Source organism: Thunnus maccoyii, chromosome 14 (assembly GCF_910596095.1).
Source record: "Thunnus maccoyii chromosome 14, fThuMac1.1, whole genome shotgun sequence".
Lineage (NCBI taxonomy): Eukaryota > Metazoa > Chordata > Actinopteri > Scombriformes > Scombridae > Thunnus > Thunnus maccoyii.
In genome coordinates, this window is record NC_056546.1 from 18,442,246 (window position 1) to 18,463,645 (window position 21,400).

At 38.3% G+C, this 21,400-nt stretch overlaps 1 protein-coding gene across 7 annotated transcripts in view; it reads right to left on the reverse strand.

The window, feature by feature from the left end:
• Positions 1 to 21,002, reverse strand: part of dst (dystonin) — a 109,127-nt gene extending 88,125 nt beyond the window's left edge. For 4 of the 7 annotated variants that reach the window (XM_042433111.1, XM_042433107.1, XM_042433106.1 and 1 more), the window contains exons 1-4: positions 19,383 to 20,596; positions 19,036 to 19,067; positions 17,524 to 17,712; positions 13,353 to 13,566 (exon numbers count right to left, since the gene is read on the reverse strand). In XM_042433111.1, the coding sequence (XP_042289045.1) occupies positions 13,353 to 13,566; positions 17,524 to 17,712; positions 19,036 to 19,067; positions 19,383 to 19,566 (619 nt within the window). In that variant the 5' untranslated portion in view covers positions 19,567 to 20,596. Of the gene's footprint in view, positions 1 to 12,040; positions 12,197 to 13,352; positions 13,567 to 17,523; positions 17,713 to 19,035; positions 19,068 to 19,382; positions 20,597 to 20,916 lie in introns of those variants that run through there. The other 3 variants (XM_042433110.1, XM_042433108.1, XM_042433104.1) reach the window with 2 other exon arrangements.
• Positions 21,003 to 21,400: the final 398 nt, after the last annotated feature.

The window sequence follows — 21,400 nt, forward strand, 5'->3', positions numbered from 1 at the left end:
AAAGAAATAAAGTGGTGCCGCCTGCAGCAGGACACCATTTTGGATTTTAATGCCCATGTCTAGGGCTCTTTGATGCATAATATATAAACCTTTCACGAAAAAACTCATTAATATAGATTGGGTGGGCAAGTATTCCCGGAAACTCTCCGGCTCAGAGCAAAGGACAAGCTGAAACGATCAACCAGCTATTGGACATGGTCAGGCTACTGTACTGCACATATTATTGCACAGATTACTGATAACAGACAAGATAATACAGTCTCAGATAAACGTCATCCACTGTCACATGGTGTCAAAAACACTTTTCATCATCTTTGCCCTTCAGGTTAAAGTGCTTTAATATTAGAAACATGAGCAGAAACACAACTAAAGGAAGCAAACCTCAATATACTCTGGTAAAGTGGTAATTATGTACCTGTGCTGCAAAATTTGAGAGTGTAATATTATGGTGCCCTCTTGAGGATCTTATGAGAAAAAACAATATGCATGTACTACTGATCTCAGTCCAAGAGACACTGAATTTTACAAACCTTTAAAACTGTAGTTGGATATTACTTAGAGATGATATGAATGAACAAAGAGGTAAATAATAGTAAAGATCAGAGGGTGGAGGCTCTCTTTTCCTCCGTCCAAAACTCTGCCATTTCGATCAGCTGACAGTTTGCTGACTTGACCAGCTGACTTCGCTACAAACCGATTGGCTGTTGAAACAGGTGACGTGCCTTACGTTCTAAAATCAGCCACTGGCGACTTGACAAGCTGAATCGCAGGTGACGCCATCTGCCGGTTTCAGTCGAGCTGAGACGGGCCAGTTCACACCGCTGTAACTTTTCCCTGCAATGTTCTGAAACTTTTAAAATCTAATTAATTGTTTTATTTTACTTTCATAGCATTTGTCCGTTTCACTCCATATCTGATTATTCTCAGCTATATGTCCGATTCCTACAATACTGTTGATTTTTGAGAAGTTGTATTCAGTAACTTGTTTCATTATTTACATTTATTTCATACACCTACTAAATACATTTCTCATACAGCCACATCAGAGTTCTCATCCTATTTCATCGACAAGCAAAAACAACATGGTTGTGAAGTTATTTCTGGCAGTTAACCGTGAATTTAACACAAAAACACATAATTGTAAGACAAAAATTAACCTCAAAACATGTAAGGCCCAAATACAAAGTTCAGCTACTATCATTAGCAAGTTTGATATCTCAGGTCAGAAGGTTTGAAGGGAAAATCCCACAATAAAACAAATCACATAACTTTTCTTGTATTTACAGTAGATTCATTTACATAAAAAAGCCTCTGCAAACGCCTCAAACAAAGACAGCAGAGGTTCCTCTACAGTCACTGAACAGTTTGATCTATTAATAATATTAAAAAACAATCTCACACTTAATAACAGTAAAAATATAATGTTCATTTTATTGTAAAAGTTTTCTTATACCATAAAAAACCTCCAAATCGTAATCATTTGGAAAACTTGCATTAATTTCCTTATTAGACAACACCTACAGCCATATACAATATGTGATTTCGCTGAAAACACAAATTTATTCACCGATAGTGCTTGAAGTATTTATGAATAACCTGTATATTTTCTTTTTGGTGTTTCAATGTCCTCACTTTAAAATCAGGTGGTTAAATGGTAAATATCTACCAGAGGTCTGGGAACAGTTTAGAAATGTGCTAACCAAAAGCTTGTGACCTCTGACTTTAATGGGTTGATGTTTAAAGGAGCATGATAGCCTGACTAACTACCTCTCTCTCACATTACAGTTGAACTTCTTGACATTTAAAACAAACCTTGAGTGCTGCCTAGAAAATGTTGTCATTAAAGCCTTCTTCAGAAGTGTAAATTTACACTGATAATTACATGCAGTAGCCAGTGTTATATAAATGTAGACAGTCTGCAGGTTCACTGTCTACAGTCTGAGCCCTGCTAGCCAAGAATCCACCACAGCCTTCACACAGACAGCCATAGAGCTCCTGAGACACGTATTTGTAGACCTCAGCAAAGCACATGTGCATGGCTATAAATAGCTACAACCCTAAACCATGCTGCCCCTGCAACTGCAGGCCACATAATCTGTGCCACTAAGGTGACGTCCTTCATTCCCTGTATGCAATGAAGATGATTTGAAGAAAATGCTTGTAGTAGAGCTGAAAGAAGTTTTATGTATTTATGAGTCAGACTTGAAGTCTGTTTCCTACTTTGATCCTGTGTTTTCTGAATCTGATTTATCCAAAGGAAAGTTTAATAGATGTCATGATATCCTGCCCAGGATTTATTTATACTCAAAAACTAGAGATTTAAGACATGACTACGTCTGTGCAAGTGATAGTTACTGAACTGTTTCCAACAACATGAACTTCAGACTCTTGGGAATTCAACCAGCAGCAGGACCGTCTCCAGCACTTCACACTAGCCTTTCACTTCTACATTTTCACAAGCTTCTTTGAGCAGAAGAATGCATAAATAGTTGTTTTCCCGAGAATGTCCGACACAGGGGGCCTGTGACACCCTTTGGCATCTTGTTACGTCAGTGTGCTTAAAATATCCCCATATTCTGAGCTGGGCAGAGTCAAAAAGTCCTAGCAATCAAAATCCAGCTTACATAATCCTCTTGACCTCATATCAGAGGGAAATCAAAACAGACATAGAAGCTAAACTGCAAAGCCCTCGACCCTCCAACCCACAAGGACTCGCCAAACATTCTTGCTAAACAGCTCTCATTTCACATATCATGTGTCCCAACCAGCTCAGTAAGCAAAGGCATATGTATCTTAGCTTTGTTTTGAGTACAAGGCTGTGTGTTGAGTAGCAGACATTTTGAAATATAGGTCTTTGTCACTGTGTAGTTCATCCGAAGTTAACATCTTGTACCTCTAATTTAAAAGGATGCACTTAAAAAGAATAATACAATTCTGAAAATGCACCTTAAAGGGGACATATTATGCTTTTTGTGGTTTTCTGTTATTTATATACTGTTAAGATGTTTGATATCTATGTTAAACATGGTAAAAGTTCCAAATCCTGAGGTTAATGTATGTAGAAATGCTCTCTGCAAGTCAAAAGCCCATGCTTCAAACTGCCTTCGAACGCTTCGTTTGCAAAGTTTTTTTCTACCTTGCAGATGAGCTGATGTCAGTTCGCCAGCATGCCCATAAACGGCTGTCCATTCCGTAGCCTTGGTTGCTAAGGTTGTTGCTAAGGTTTTTCCAAGTATTGTTTACGTTGTCCACTCTCATATTTCGTCTCCAATACTGGCTCAAACATGTACAGATGTATTTGAGAAGTTGATATTTCGGGTAAAGAACAAGAAAAAGTAGTGAAATCCTATTACTATAGTTTGTTTAATGGTTTGTTGACGTAGCCTCCTGAGCAGCTAGAGGTTGGCTGTGACTCAGCTTCTGGAAGCTAACCAATCACAACAGAGTGGGCTCATTGGGAGGGGGGCCTTAAAGAGACAGGAACTAAAACTGCCTGTTGTTTCAGACAGAGGCTGAACTGAGAGGCTACATAAAGGGTCAGTATAAGATAAATAAGGAGTGTTCTGAATTGTAAATCATGCAAAGATATTCCAGTAGAGCCCAAGAATAAAAATGTAGAGCTGAAAATGTGCATAATATGTCCCCTTTAAAAAACAACAATGACAGGATATGAACCTGCACAGTAGTGCAATTTAGCCTGATCTTGGTCACACACAGAATGACAAAAGGTTTGCTGTACCCTAAAGCTCAGCTCTAGACCCACTTAATGCTTCATGATTAGGATAAACAACAGGTCCCAACATGTGTAGTTGGCTCTTCCAGTACATTTGCTTTTGTAAAGTGGGTACAGTTCGTGTGTGACAAGCTTTCTTTATTTAGGACTCATATTGTTTTTTTAAAAATGCTTTGTTGCTAAAAGCAATTACAACAGAGGCCCGCTGAAATGATGACTCAGCTCAAGATGGCTACCTTCTTCCACAGCACTTTAGTAGGCATGTCACCTGGAGGTGGTAAACAAAAATACAAGTGAGACGATGGTGGAGGTGGTGGTGGTGGGAGGGGGTGGAGGGGTGCTTGAGGAAGCATTTTTGTCATTCTTTGTAAGTGAGACTACTACAGCCAGTCTTCACAGAAGGGCAGGGTAGCATCTGAAATATGTGAGTGGAACAGCTCAGTATCTGAAACAAGTTGCCAAGCCTTCAAAGCAGCTCTTCCAGTCAGTCTCTACTTTACTCTCCAGACTTAAAAGCAGATCCAAGACAAAGACAGGAAGGAACAGAGATCGTTATTATCTTGTCTACAGCTCTTCTCTGAAAAGCGCTATTGAGAAGATGTAAGCAGAGTATACATGGAAGAGGTAGGAGACACTGCTGCACACGGATATCAACATTCTTATTGTCCATATTTTCATCTTAAAGCACATTAGGCAGCCAATTATGGCTTATGGCTAATAAAATAAATAAATCAGCACAATAACCAGGCCTTAGTGTGCAGTACAATCGAGTGGTGTCTTCTTAATTAATGATATTACTGATATTCGTAACATTTTCAGGTATGTAAAGCTACCTACTACTGAAGTTGAAATATTGTATGACCCATCATGAAAAGTAAATGCAAGATGTGATGGTGAAGTTGGCAAAGTGCCATCAGGCATGAGCAATCACTGCAGAAGCACTCAGCAAAGTCAAGTAGAGGGAAGGAGGAAGCATTAATGACGGCAGCTAATGGAGCATACATACACATTGATATGAACACACACATACACATTTACTTAGGTCACATTAGATAGTCTTACATTCATTTCCTGGAGACTTACCCTAACCCTAACCATAAGCACTACTTGCCTCACGCTAACCCTTACCCTAACCTTAACCTAACCACTGACCCAAAAAATTTTTTTTTCTAATTGGGTATACGGCTTTTGTCCCCAGTTGGACAAGCCATCCCCAATTAACTGGTCTGAAGTCTGAAATTTGTCCCCAAAAGCAGGCTATGGCAGACACACACAAACACACAAACACACACACACACACACACAGAGTTGCTAATTCTCCAATATAAGCCTCCATATGTGCAACAGCTGCAACTGTCACATTTAAGTGAGAGTATTTGTGCATGTGGGGAAATCTGTTTTCCTCCCCAGACTCTCCCTCAGATTATGGAGAATCCTGATTAACACTAATGACTAAAGACAATCCTGTGACATTTTCATCTATATAAACTCTTAGTTGTGCCACATTTACCCTGATTGATGTGATTTAACACATGCAAAGCTCATTTCAAGTTGAAGTATGAAGTAATGATTGCTTAGACATTTCATTGTCAGCCACTTTTCATATAAAGGAAGTGAAGGCTTATGACTTTTTTTCACTGTCATCCTAGAAGAAGGTACACTTTTTCTGTCATATTGCATTATTTTGGATAGCGCTTAAACAGTTGATCGATTAGTTGATCAATAGAAAATTAACCAGCTACTATTTTGATAATCATTTAAGTTCTACCTTTCAATTCTTCTAAAATTTTTGTTTTTCTGTGTTTTATATAATCATAAACTGAATATATTTGAGTTTTTGACTGTTGGTCGGACAAAACAACACATCTGAGGATGTTACCTTGGGTTTTAGGAAAATGTGATGAGTCTTTGTCACTATTTTCTAACATTTCATTGACCACTGAATTAAATTGAGATAGTAATTAGCAGACTAATTGATAACCAAAATAATTATTAGTTGCAGCCTTAATTTTCACTCTCTAACCAGAAAAGACTCCTATGCATAGATTCTCAGAGTCTCTGTGGCACCACTGAAGGGATCAAAAAACATTATTCCAAAAGCTATTCCATCATTGGGTGTTTTGTTTTGATGATTATTGGGTGGTACAAAACCACTGTGTAACAAGTTGTTCCAAAATCTACCACTGGTGGTTAACTGGGTTTCGATCTGGTGACTGCTGAGGCCAGAGTTCATGATTTACATAATTTTCCTCAAACCAATAGGAGGCACCTGCATTTGTTGTGTTTTATTTTTCCTTTAATTTGTCACTGGTCTGTATCTTCACACTCTTCCTCGCTGATTCTGCTGTCAACTGCAGACAAATTCACCTTGTGACTTGTCATGTATTTCACAAGCTGTGTCTGATATAAGATGATTCATCTGAGTATAACAATTTTTTTTTTTTTAAATAGCTAGAGTTAACACAAAAATAGAGGGAATTGCTCATGCCTTGGCCACCTATGAAACAAAAGAGAAAGGAAATGTGTTTCATCCTGTGATGATGGAATTGCTTTCCAGCATCTGCTGCATTTGGGGGGAAAAGGGTGGTGCTGCTGGAGTGGGAGCGGCATGGCTACAGAGCCTGAATCAGGGGTGGGACAGAGACTCAAAAGATGATCTCATGTAAGAGGAGCTAAGCACAGCAATGGAATGAGGTTCAGTCATTCTGGTCTTCCCATCACCATGACAGCATATAAATACAACATTTGGAAATAAAACAGCAAGCAGGCATAACACTCAGACACAGAGGTAATGCAACTGCATGGGACTGCATGAAAGGCATATTTCATATAACTTCATATCAATATGAAGAATATTAATCAAATGTATTCCAGAAGCATAGTGTGTGTATATCTATAAATGGCAGACCTTGGAATATATAATTATAAATTTAATATTTTATAGACACAAAAAATGCAGACATGATTTCCTAACCACAGACAGATGGAGCAGTAAAATCTCTCTAAGAGCTCTGCTGGTTTGGATTACACCACCCATTTTAAATGAAGTCTATTGATTAGATCAATGAAAGGCTTGGCCAGAAAACAACAATGTCATGCTTTCAAGTACATACAGCGTACCGTGTATTTACTGTGGTATGTTTTCTTGTTTTCCCCATAAAACCTTTTCAAACAGATGGACAATAACAACAAACGATCAGATATTACATTTCTGATAGCAGATGTGATCTCACATACTGATCTGAGAACATATCTTGGTGAAACCTGTAAAATGAAAGCACAAGGACCCGTATTAATGGGTTCAAAGCAGTTCCTGTTAGATGTTACTGTGAGATTACAGAGCACTATGTTGAGCTTGAAACTGATCCCAAAATCTAATGCACTTAATTAGCCATTAGCACTTAGCACTTAGGATTTTGGGTGCAGCAGCTGTGAAATGGCCCTTCATAATTAGATAGCTCAGTGTTCTAAATTGTATTTGTTCACATATTTGCTAAACTGAATCCACTGTAGGTTACTTTCAAGAAGTTAGTTCCAATTGTCCTGCTATCAGATAGATGATAAGCAGATGCCGAGCCAAATCTTATTTTTCCTCAAAATCACCTAGTATGGAAATTTTTTTAAAAGAAATCGCCCTTGCTTTAAAATAGTTCATTTTATTGGAAAATGATTGGTTTGCAAACATGCAAGTGTATATACTCCATGTTATATGTTTGTGTATTCTATCTCTTCTCTCACCATGATTCACAGATCTGGAAAACTAAGTTCAATTTAGACCGATGAAGTACAGTATGTTCCTATTGTGTGTGAACAAGATAAGTTAGTGGGTCAGTGCTCAGTTTTTGGGAAGCTACAAAAGCCCTCTGTGCACACACAAATTTCAGTAACGGGATGTTAATCTGTTGAAGTTAGACGGGTAGAGACCACCTTCAAAGTGTGGCTCCTCAACATTTAAATCTCAATGAAAAGCCAAAAAGAGTGTCACGACACCATCAGCTTGACACATGAACAAGTCTCTGGAACTTGGATGCTGCTCCCATAAAAACAAAGTGTCTTTTGTACAGTAGCAGACAGTCTCCATAGAGGGAGTTGTGTGTGTGAGCTGTGTGTGTGTGGGCCACTAGGCCATTTGAATGTGATGAGTGGGCTGTCGACATAGAGCCGAGGGGTTGGGCTGGGCATGGCCCAGGAGGATGGACAAAGGCAGTGACTGTGCAAAAAACACAATGCTCCCTCACTCATTGCTGTGTGATAATATAAAGTAATACATGTACAAAATGCAGATTTTACAAATAATAGTAAGGTATTCCTTAATGGATCTACAGAAATCCTGCCCATAATAAGAGATTTAGTCATAATGCAGCCTGCATGAGTCACAGACAGAAATGTCAGACAGACTCTGACAGACCACACCCTCCAATAGCACAAATGTACAGCTGTAGCCGGCATCCTAAAGACTGCTTATGCGCTGTACACGTCAGTCTTTTTATTTTCCTCGAAGAAATAAAATCCTTAACATTCAATAAGTTGTATATGTCTATGATTTGATCAGTGAAAAAAACTATACTTTTTTCAAGGAAGACCTCAAATTTAGCAGCAGTCTGGCAAAAAGCATGATATCTATCACATTACAGTCAGGATATTATCTTTATGAATATTTTGATGATAGTGTAAATGTATTTTTTGGTGCGCCTTCAATATTTTTTCACATTTAGCTTGTAAGAAACTGGCATACTACTAGAGCCAATAAGTCAATTAATCAATTAGTTGCCCTCTTAAAATTAATTGCCACCTATTTTGATAATTGATTCATCATTTTGAGTCATTTTTTTAAGAAAAGAAACTCTGATCCCAGTTTCTCAAATGTGAATATTTTCTGTTTTTTTTTTAGTCTTCTATGACATTAAATTAAATATCTTTGGGTTGTGGACTGTTAGTCGGGACAAAAGAAGAAATCCGAGGATATCACCTTGGACTTTGGGAAACAACAGTCGATATTTTTCATGATTTTCTGACATGTTATTGACCAAACATCTAATCGATTGATCGAAAAAATAATTGACAGATTAACTGATAATGAAAACAATGGTTAGTTGCAGCCCTACATGGTACCCTATTCAATCAAATTTCAGTGTACACCTTGATCTTCTAGTAGTCTTTATTAAGAACAGCACTCAAAAATGTATTCGGCCACGAATAAAAAAGCACAGAAAAGCAAGTCACCGACTTGGAAAACAACATGTTTCTCCTGCTTGAATTAAAAATTTCCAGGTGTTTTCCACAAGACAGTCGGTACTCTCAGGAAGCAAAACACGTTCAATCGGGTTCAGCTTTAGAAAAATACTGTCCTTCCAATCTAATGAAACCATTTACACCATATGGCATCTTGAAAACGAAATGAACTGCGAGAAGAGCTGACTGGACCACCAAATGTTTAATCCATTAAATCTTTCCTGATGTCAGAGGATGATCAACTGTCGGGTGACTAAAACGGCCCCTTCATGCTGACGGCCTGTCAAGCAGGCTTTGCTAGAACAGTGTGATCCTATACAGCCACTGCCCTGTGCCATTAGTGTTGTTGTGTGTGTCTAAGAAACCACGTCTTTAGTTCATTCCTCAAGTTTACAGTCTTTTGTAAAGCCTGCGTTGAATTTCAGCCCAACTCAAAGCAATTCCACCGTTAAGTGTATTATTAACTCTAATACCTAATTAGTGTGGCATTCTTACTGGAGCAGTGAGAACTACATGCACGCTCCCAGTCGATGGGGTTTGTTATGCTTAGTCACAAATAAATCCTTAACTCGTATTTCTCTCACAGATCAGAACTTCATACAGTATTTCCCTTGTTCTTGAAGACTGTCAATTTATTATTTAGGTGTTCACTAAACTTCACTAATTACTCAATGACGCTTGTACATCTTTTTCTGCAGTTTGTATCTCTTCTCTGAAATTGGTGACTGACATTATGTCAGAGGTGTTTGATGAATCTGGAATCAGGCCAGACAACAAGTGACAAGCGCTAACATAAACATACACTCAACAGCATTTCAAATGTGGTTAATTATGTACAATTGCTTAAATGTGCAGTTAAATATGAAAATGATCTTGATTTGGAGAGACAAAGAAACATTGTTTGCTACTTTACAGTTGGCCCACTGGCTGTTCTGTTTTTGGTTCTGTTTGGTTGTGTTTATTTGGTTACTGTTGATGATTTTGCTATGAAAATGTGTCCCTTTGATACTCTATTCATCACATGGGGAGAGGCCTGAGGCTCTGGCTGATCACATCAACTGCAAATAAAAATAAATAAGAAATGATAAAGGGATTTTTCAAGCACTTGGCCAGCGCCCTAAAGAAAAAAAATTATCAATTGTGGAGGAGCAAACAAACTTTTGATGGAAATAATAAATACAGTTTTAAGCTATTTTCAAGGCTGGGGGATTGAATTTATGTTGAGAACTGAACTGTTTCGAGTAGACGGTATTTGGTACTGATGATAAAGATACATTTCTCATCCTTATCATTCACTCATATATACTCAAATACATTGCTTACTATGGTACTGTATATAATAAATTCTCCATCAGAAGATCTAAAGCCTAATATAAGCTTAATAAGTTTTATTAGATTCATTTTTTGTAGGTATTAAGATGTGAAAATGTTCATTATCTGACTCATCACTTGCCACCATTTTCAGAGACAAGCAGTCGACAACATTGCAAAGAAATTATGATTACATTATGTTCATAAACTTAAAGCCTGCCGTCTCTCTGTTTAACTGAATCTGCTTAAAAAAGTAAATGTTGATAAAATCTTGCTGCTTCAAACGTCCAAGCTGGAACATTTTTTTTCTGCAATGAAGAGAGTGATGTAAACAAAGCTGATGGGAACAGGGTTGTGAGTGACTTTGCTACAAGTAATGATTAGCTCACCGGCTGATTTCAAGTTTCTACCTGAATCATTGCATGGTCACACATTTCTTTGCAGACTATTAATGATAAGCCACAAAATACACTGAATTCAGTCAATTTTACTTAAAAAACATATAATGTGATGAACTGATTCAATTAAGACTTTTTGTAGCCTCAAAACATTAGCATTATTTTGAGGCTACAAAACTCACATAAACTTGAAACTTGTTGGTAAAATTATCAAATAAAAACACGTCTTACCCTTTCTTGATAAGTTCATTGTTCATGCAAAAACTGGCAGGGAGTCAAATACCCCCCAAAAACCAATGTGCAACATGCAAAAACTGATCACCAAGTGGTAGTTAGTGATAGCAGGAAATACAGGAAATAAGTAAGCTCATTGTCTGTCTCAGCTCCTCTGCCTCAGAACAACAGCAACAGATTCCTAATGATGCTACATCATATGATCCCATTAGAGTCAAGTCAGGGCGTTTAAGCCTTAATACCACAGCTGACTGGCCCTGCTGGCTACAATACTCAACAGCTGAGAGAACACATACAATAGTGCACACTGTATGTTATTTATTGTTCTGCTGTTTTACTGTGGTAGCTTGTGTGGAGAGGACACACAGGGGTTAAAACCGCTGCTGTCAGTTTGAATTCAGCTCCACCGGATCCTCCACAGGCCTGGCCCGACAACGCATGTGTATGATTTTGTCAACGAGCTCTAGCTGTCACACAGACACTCAATGATATAGACCTCTCTCCACAGATGTGTGATGGATTTGCTCTAATTAGCCACATAGACCCAAACGGAGCAGCTACATGAAAGGACTTGAACCACTGATATGAGCTAACGCCTCATCCTGCTATGTCATTGTCCTGTCTGCCTCGAGACACCACACAGGTCACCTCAGCACCATTCGATCAATGATATTTCCACAGGTGATCGCATTAAAAGCATACAAATAGATATTTTACACTGTGAAAGTATGATTTACTCAAATCACACACTGTTTAGACCTTTGAATTTGACAATAAACAATGTCGACACTGTGATCGCCTGTCTTGATTAAATGTTTTCCTAACATATTCCAAGCTGAATATTTCCATCTAACAGCTAAACAAAAGAAATAATCCTCTAATCTAATAATCAACTGAGATCATAAAAACCCTTATAATAAAGCCTTTGTCTTAGCTACTAAAATTTAGCCTAAATGTGATGTCATGCAGGAAATATTCCCACTTTTCCACAGCAGGGATAAAGACACCAAGACCAGCCAGTGACTAGAGAGAAAGGGGGCAGGCTGACATTTATTGAACTGTCAAGCAGCAATCGGGGCAATATCTTCATCGTCCCGAAGCCTAAATATTATCCAATCAGCATTGATCCTACCTTTGTATTTTTCCAAAACATCCTCATAGGCTTGGAGATATTCCTGTTCGTCCGAGAGCACATAAGCCTGCGGTGCGTACTGAGCCATAACCCGGGCTCCACAAACTGGACATTCACCAGCGGCTGACAGGGACACAGCGTGTGTGTGTGTGTATGTATGTGTGTGTTTGAGTGCATGTGTGTGTATGTGTGTGTGCTGAGAGTGATCGGCGCTGTTGTTGCACTAAAGGAAACGCCCTACATCCCTCCCTTGTCTAAGGTCTGTCCAATAAGAGACACTTCCTCTCCGGAGCTCACTAGATTGATAGGAAGCACTGCCGGACCTGCTGCGCTGCAAAAAATGTCGCTCTTAACAAGTCAATTAGTCCAACACTGAGTCTTCAGTGCAATTACAATACAATCAAAATCCTATTTTCTTAACCCATGAGGTTAAATCTCTCCTAGTCTCACCTGATTTGCACGAATCCGCTTTAATAGGCCTAAGTAAAATAAGATGTTAAAACCAGACTGGATGAAATGTTTATTTTTTGCAGTGTAAAATTATAAACACTTTCCTTGTCAGGCGTCTCTGTACCGGTTCGTAACATGGTGCACGTTACTTCATTGTTGTCCACCTGCCAGAGACTTACAATGGCTTTGACAGAGTTACAAAACCGTTTGAAGTTATGTTTGGGTAGTATTTGCTTTCAGTAAACAATAAGTTGTCACTGTCACACAGATTCCTGTAAATTTCACCCACAACAGTCCACATATCGATTAAAGGATACCTGATCCGGCACACTGTATCTGACAGGGATTTTACAATGTCAAATAGTGCCAAAGTACCATTATAAAACGTTATAGTGCTGTAAAACCTTTTGATAACAGTGTCATCAAGTGTGAAACAAACAAGAGAACATGACAGAAGCATCTACGTGTTTTGGCCTGTTATTTCATGTCTGACCCTGAATAACATCATTAAACTTTTCCGCGTATGTAAGCGATGTTTACGAAATAATTTACATTTAAATTTAAATAATACCTTTTTTAAGTTCAATTATTTAATTAAAAGTAACGTAAAGTGAGACGACACATCCGATCACCCTCACAGCTATTCTGAATGAGACAAAAATACCATCACGTGCAACAACACCACTGCACGGACCCTGATGTCCACAAATAAAACGAGGGTACCAGAATAACATACACCCTAATAAACCATTATTAACACATGAGGACTGTAGTCCTTATATGCACCGTATATTCCAGCACATTCACGCATTCTACATCATTATGTGATGACTGTCTGGACAACAAGGGGGCTGTCTCTCACCTGCGATCCTGAGCACGGCTCTCTCCGCTGGATCCAGCACGGATCCACCCTGGATTTTCCTCTTAGATCTCTCATGTCTGGGCAGGTTCCAGGGTAAAGTGTCCCCGGGTGCCGGTGATGCCGATCCAGATTTAACACTGTAATCATCCTCGTCCGAGAAATCCGCCGAGGAAGACATGGAGCAGTGTAGGGAAGGGTTCCCCGAACTGGAGCTCTGGGAGACAAAAGAAAACGGGGATAAAAAAAAAACAATGCTATTCTTGATCTCACACACACACACAACCAAAATGAATGAGAACACATCACAGCAACGCTGGCGGCGAATAACACGCATATATCACATTATTTCTCACCATCGCGGGTCAAAGTGCGTAATGTGAGCGCATGTTAGGTGTGAGCAGTCACCCTGATATCAGCCACCAGCTCGCAATGATCCATAACAAAAGATTAAGCCAAATGAAGGCAATGTGAAATCGATAGTATCTGGCTCCCCCGCCAGGTCAACAATAAGACTTACCACTGTATACATGGAGACCTGTCAGCTGAGGGATAAAAAACAACAATCCTGTTTGCTCGTTATTAGCTTCCACCCTTCAGTCACACATTTCGTGCGTCAATTTCAAAGGGTGCCACGCCCTTTGAGGGATGCTCCGGCCACGAGTTTATCCCTTTCCGAGCATTAAGGATGCGAGGTGATGTCAGATCTCCAGAGGGCTTGATGGGATGGTACGCTGTGTGCTGTCGAGGCAGAGGTGGACTGTGATGGGAGAGCAGACTGCATGCGTCTCCGCGTCATACCCGGTAGCCAACAACAGCATCAGCTCCGACAGCGACGGTGGTGTTAGAGCGCCATCCCTGCACAAAAGGTGCTGGGTGGCAACAAATACCTCAAAAGCGGGGATAACAAGAGAACACTGGCTCCCACAGACTCTCATGGCAATGATCCCACAACACATGCACATTAGATCACCCTGCTGAGAGGACTTTGTACACAATTACACAACTGCCTACGCTGTAGATAGGGTGTTAACCACAGAGGGCACAATGAGAGCATTCACATCCATTGTGCTTATTACCTGGGAGGATGGAGAGGACCCATAGGTGCACAGAAAAGTATTGCTCTTGGTTTCAGTTTAAATTTGAACCAGGCTAAACCTATTCAGCCAGAAAAAAAATCTATAAAAGCATCTGTTCCAGGATTATCTCTGATTTCCTGAACCTTTGCAGACATTTTCTTAATCTAACTAAAACTGCTAATAGAGACAGTTATGGATGTTGCAATTTCCTGCTGCACTCTGACACACCTGAGATTGAGCAACAGAAGAACAAATGCTGGTTAAGACGTGTTGACATTACCTGATGGAAGCAGAAAAGGGAAAAAAGGTGTGGCTACATAAAATACCTGTATGATGAGGCTTAAGTTACTTGATGATAAAACAGTACTTAAAGGGGAAATGCAACCTCAAACAGACCTGCTGTGATCCTGAAGAGTTCAGTAAAGATTTGTCAACATTTTAGAGGGAGTCTCTGCTCTTAAAGGAGCAAGAAAAACATGATTGGCCTAGTATTATCACAAGGTCAACCTGGAGCCGCCGTAAATATGGAGAACTAACTTTGAGGTCTCTGACAGTGTTTTTACACAGATACAGACATGATTTCTAGTTTAAAATAGTTGTTATGGGAATCTATTCTTAGCGCTGGGTCGGTGTTAAATAAGCAGAGCTGATAAAAATAACATGCTGTTAATATTAGCAGCCTTTTCATCATTGCATCACTTTTCATCAGGATAAAACTCAGTGCTGAAAAGGCAGCTTAGTGTTGCAGTTTTTATCAGCATAAATCCTCTCACTAAAAGGGGAAAAAAGATCCATGAAACGAGGAAAGTTAAAGCTCAATATTATGAAATAATTATTAGTTGGGCTGCTATAGGAATAAGTATATGTCATCCTGAGTCAGTCTTAACCACTCTCTTTCATGTAAGGAGCAAACTGCACAGGGGATAAGAATAGATTGGAGGTCCTTCCCACATCATAAGTTTATCCTCTCCATTCACTCTTTATTAATACCCAATATTCTTGGTTTGGGAGCTGTTACTGTTAAAAAAAAAAATCTTTATTTCTTGTTTAAAACGCCTTCTTCTGAAATGTGCAGTTACTGTAAAAGTGAGAGAGGACCACACATCAAGATGCATGTATATAATATTGCTTTCAAAACCAGATTCATGTGGGCATTCAGTACTTATGATGCCAAATGCTTCCATTTTTCTTGTTGTGGTGTTCATACAATAAAAACAGCAGTTACTTGGTAACCTGTTAATAGAATCTGTGAGGTCATTAGTTCCCTTAGTTTAGAGATTTTCTGTTAAAAACACACAAAAGCATGGCTTCACAAATACCAGGCATACATTCTGGATTATTCATTTTGCACAGTTTAGTGTCAGCTGATCATGCAAAAATATTAAGGATGCATTGTGAGCAGATATAGGCCTGAACTAGTTTATGTTGATCTATTACATATTACAAACTACTCCCTAATAGGAGATTTCGAAGGTGAAATAATTTAATAAGCCTCCAAATTTGTAAAGTCTGTCTGCCTTTTGTGTTATTACAATGGCAGTATTATCAAAAACAGGTTGTCTTTTGCTCACTCAGCTGCATACCAAACACTGTATCAATAAAATTTGAAACATTGAGTGTATTTTGTTTTATCCATGCCGACAAAATATGATTTAGAGGTATCAGAAACAATATGTAACATATTGATATAACTCTGTGGCTCTGGTCAAGTTGATATGTAGTTGTTTTTCATGCTTGTCAATAAGAAAAAAACAATAAACTGTGTCTGTTATCTATGTTATTGCGACACAGCTAATGGAGGCAGGAAGTTGCAATAGCTTAGCAAAGATCAATTGATTCCTGTGAATATAGTCAATCTCAATATCAGTGTCATGTCAGGTCTTGTACTACATTTTGTATTTTATACAGCAGTAACAGTGACAGCCAGAGACATTTTCAGTAGGGATAAAAGTTGCCAAAGATCATCCAGGGACTTGGGGATTTGATTAATATGATACTGTGTCTCTTCAGCTCTATGTTCCTGCAGTCTTATGTTCCCCTCCATTAAAAAAAATCAATATATAGGTTTTAAACTGATAAAAAAAAATACTGTAGGATGTTGAGCACACTGTCATTTTGAAGCAGTGCTGTGTGCTAATTCGAGAGGTAAAATAAAGATGCAGAAATGAGAAGCTGAAGGAACATGTAGTGTCTAAAACAGTCAACAAAGAGCTTAGCAGTTAATCCATATGAAGACATATATTATGTTCTCATGCCAAAATGGTAAATTGTTAACAGATTTAGAATGGATTAGAAACAACATGTAGCAGCATGCCAAGACAAACTGAATATAAATCATTGAACCTGTTAAAAATGAGAGATCATCGTTTAAAATTCAAACTCAAAATCAGTCATTAACAGCAAAGTAGTGTGAAAGATGCACAGATTAATGATTTTTTAAATAAGTTAAACGCTCTGTGATTTGTGTGTGTAAGATATTTATTACAGCTTTTTTTTTTTTTTTAACATCGAGGCTGCAGCACCTTTTGAAATGTTAATGTAGAAAAACTAGTGGAGCACTGTGGTCCACTTAAAATAGATTTTAATATCAGAGGAGTTCATTGTTTCCTTTGTTCATCAACAAATTGTCCTTATAAGACAATTTTTGTATTAGCTTAACATAGTTTAATTGATTCTGTTTAACTAAGGCAAAATTAGATCAGTTGGGCTAATATCTGCTGTTAAGGGTCCGTGATGAGCAGATCCTACCTTCTTTTGTGCTCCACCTGTAGGTTTCATACCCCTAGAGAGTGGCTAAAGTGTATGATCACATGTGAATGCATTTGTAGTCCATATTTGTCATCTAATGATCAATAAACAAACAATACATCCTGGAACAGTACAAGGTAACGACACAGTAACTTTTCATTTCATGAGACTGATCAAGAGACCATGCTTCAGCAGCACGCCCTGGGTTCAAGCCCTGTAGATAAACATTTGCCCTGTGTGACTGAATCCTTACCAGGTAGATAGGCACACTTGTGTCCCTGTGGAGGGAAGAAAGTATCACCTTATCATCAGTATTAATCATGACTACAGCTAAATGGAATACCTACAGGTTTGCGTGTAGGGGTGACTTGTACAGACTGGTAAAATTCGGGCAGAACTCTCTTCTTCACTTTGCGTTTTCTTAGAGTGGATGATGAATCTGGATCGCTCTCAGGAACCTCAACCAGATTGGGCTTTTCCTCTGCTGCTCGAGCATGTATGCTCCTTCTTGCGTGACGTGGACTGTGTCTGAAGCCCTGTGAAACATGAATAAATGTCAAGCAAGCTGACAGCAGATTCAGGCAGTAGCAGATTTAGCAGGAGGAATGAAAAAAAAAGCTTTGTCATCATATCAATTTTATTGGATTTGGGGGGTTTTTAAGCTGGGGAGGCGCTGTTGTGTTTTGCTGACCTATATAGGTGAACATGTGGATTTCAAAATCTACGAGACCAAACAAAGAGGGTGACCGAGTTTGAGAGATGATACAGCAACTCAAAATCATTGCACTAGAAGAAAAGCAAACCTTGCACTGTAGGATTTTTCCACCTTCTTTAGTCTCTCTCAAGGAGTTTTTTCAGCCTTTTATTGTTGGACTGGATTTGTTTTAAAGTATAGAAAGACTGCTGTTCAACATTAAAGCTGTAGTGTCCTTGAAAATGATATTGAATCCCTACCAGCTACAGTGCTGAGCTGCCTGATGGGGATTCAGTGTCCTGTCGTTCAATAACATAACCTGCTATGAGAGGCAAACAAGAGACTGTCTGCTTTTCTTTTGGAGATTCAAAACTATGGTGACTCACAAAAGCTAAAAGGAATGAAATGTAATTAGTCTACAGTACATGCACATTACTACAGCCTAGTTAAATCTTACAGCATGATTAAGCAAAAATGTTAGAAAGATAAATATATTTAGCTACTTATAACTTATAGAGTATTGACTTATTTTTACTTTTGGACAAAATGATTTTATTTATAGACACCAGAGAATGAAATAAAATGCAATCTAACAATAAAATGTGTGACATTCTCCAAAAATTGCGCAAAAACATGATGTATTAGAAAAAGACCTACTTTTCACCAACCTTAGCTGATGGTGGTGGTTTTTACATTGTTTTCATGCATTTTGTTGTATTTCAAGAGCGTTTTTAAAACGTTGAAAACAAAGTCCGTAGAACGGAAACAGACTGAAGCTCTGCTGGACGCTTTAAACATGATGACACAGCTCATAAATTATAGAGGTTTCTTACGATTCTTCGGACTTCACTTTTAATTCATGCATGTCTGAGAATACAGAGTAATAAGCTTTAACCTTCTTCAAAGAATGAAACTGCAAAATCACCTACATTATTTATTGATGACACATGCGCACTGCGCACAATATGGTCCTTAAAATAGTCATGCAGTCCTCTATAATAAAGTCAAGGAAATAGGATTTTGGGTGAAGCATTTGTCAAATTATAGGCCTACTTGGAAAAATCCGAAGGGCTGCATAAAGCTTGCACACATTTAACTCCTGGTTGATCCTTCTGTTAGATATTACTGACTGACTCAAACCCATAATGAAAAAAGTTCATCCTACCTCTGATCGAAAATGATGCGTTCGGAGGCCAACTACAGGACAGATAACAGATGTTAGAATGAGATATTAGGATCTAACATTTATTGTTAAGCATGACATGTCAAATATCAGCTGTTTATCCATTTAAAAGACTAATAATAATATAATTCAGGCTGCACTCAGCCTGATTTGTCTTTACACACATTAACACCTTCATGAGTCAAGTGTTAGTTTCCTCTTACAGCCCATACTGCAGATGTGCTGACTTTATTTCTAGCTAGAACAAATAAAAACAGACTATGAATAACATGCAGTATACAGACATGAGCTGACAGGATGAGGAGAGGCGGCTGGCCTGCGCTACTCACCGCGGCTCTTGGAGCGTCCAGAGAGCACAGATTTCATAGGATGCTTTCCATTACGAAGCCTGCGATGCCAGCAGCAAAAAAACAAAATTGTCGCAATAGTCCCGAGCAAAAGCAACAATAATAGCAGCACACATTGAATACTGTACGGCTTTAACAGCACCAAAAACGCCGCAGCGATCATCATAGAGCGATATGTAGGACAGTTTCCCGCAGCCGCAGACAGCTGGCTCCTCTCCCGCAGTTACACCGCTGAGAGCTCAAGATGCGAATAAAGACAGTGGCTGACATACGTGAATCGTTGCAGAACTGCCACGTTTAAGCCTCTGGGTACAAAGTGGACAGCCCAGACTATTTCTATCATTGTTGTGAGGTATAATGCATGACTCAGCAGACACGCAAGTTTTATTTATTTATTTCTTTTTCCTAACAGGGGCAGGGAGAGTCAGCAGATTCATCTGAGCATCGCAGTAATCTGCTGCGGAGTCTGCTGCCTCAACGAATGGTGGTGTAATAGTAACAGTACTATAAAGGAGTCATACAGGCTATGATGTTATTTTACATTTGTATCCAATGATAGCCATGCAATGTTACTATAACATTATTAGTAATACAACATATCGATCTGTTATAGGTTATTAAAAGGTAACAGGCTATTTTGCTGTATACTTACTTGTTAGGTGGCTCTTTTACTGACAGGCATTAAAATGAGACATCATGCACAGACATGTTCAGGAGTAAACAACCTCAAACCTAATCCAACCATGATTACGTAATTTTGGATGAACTGATATCATTCAGAGCTTTTCTTGAGTCAGATGAAAGAAGAGTCACGCAAGGCAATATGAGGAAAGAAAGGGGTTTTATTTGAAACTTTACAAGGTAACACAGGACAAAAAAAAATCTCACAGAAATAAAGCTTGTCAAACCATATGACCACATCTGTATGCACCTATACACTACATTCTTAATCTTGGGATGTATACTGTGTACTTTATCTGAAAAGGAGAACCTACATGATTAATACCCCACACAATGTTAATATAAGGAATAGCCAGTTATTGTAAGTGCATGTCAAAAAGTGTCAATTTATGCTGTAAATCTATATAACATATATTGCATGTGTCAATATGTATTTTTACATGATGGATAAATAGTTATTTTATGTCATATATAAATTAAAGGAAGGTTTTTGTTATGGTAAGGAAGGCTACTCTAAAATACCATATATTCAGTACAATTAATGCACATAAAGTATATTTTCATACAAACAGTAAACAAATAATAAGTGGTAAACCTATTATTCATATATGTCAACAAATTTTCAGTTAAGGAATATATATAGTAATTAAATTCCAACTTTTACACTACACAAATAATTGCCATTTATGGTTTTGAGTATGTCAACATATGTAGGCCTACTTATGTGCAAAAAATATAGAAATGTTTACTTTACCTGTCATCATATGAGATGTATGTTTATAGCCATTGCAATACATGTAAAATAAGCTTGCATAAATGGTATTTGTATACTCACATCTCCAGAGGCAATCCGCTACATGCATGGGGTTGAAATGTTTGGCACCAATGCCCCCTTGAAGAAGCTGTTGCCCTGAGTTGCACACTAGTCATTTCTGAATCTTCCTGTGTACACACTGGTTACAACCCATAGTCCAAAACTAAAATAAATTACATATACGTATGAATGTTTTGACTAAAGTTTATATTTACAGCATATATCCATATAAGAACAATACATTAAACATTTTTGCACATATAGTGATTACTCCAGCATGTTCACACATTTTTGTTGTGTTTTTGTGTTATATTCTGTGCATATAACTGTACATTGTCGTCATGTCAGTGTCACGTATGCATTTACCAATAATTTAAAATATGCAACAAATGATTGCACTTTCCCATATTATAGCTAATAACGTTGATAAATATGCATGTCCTTTCTAATGCATACATATTCTGCCTTCCACATGAGTAGCAGAGCCCCCCTCTGTGCACGCCAC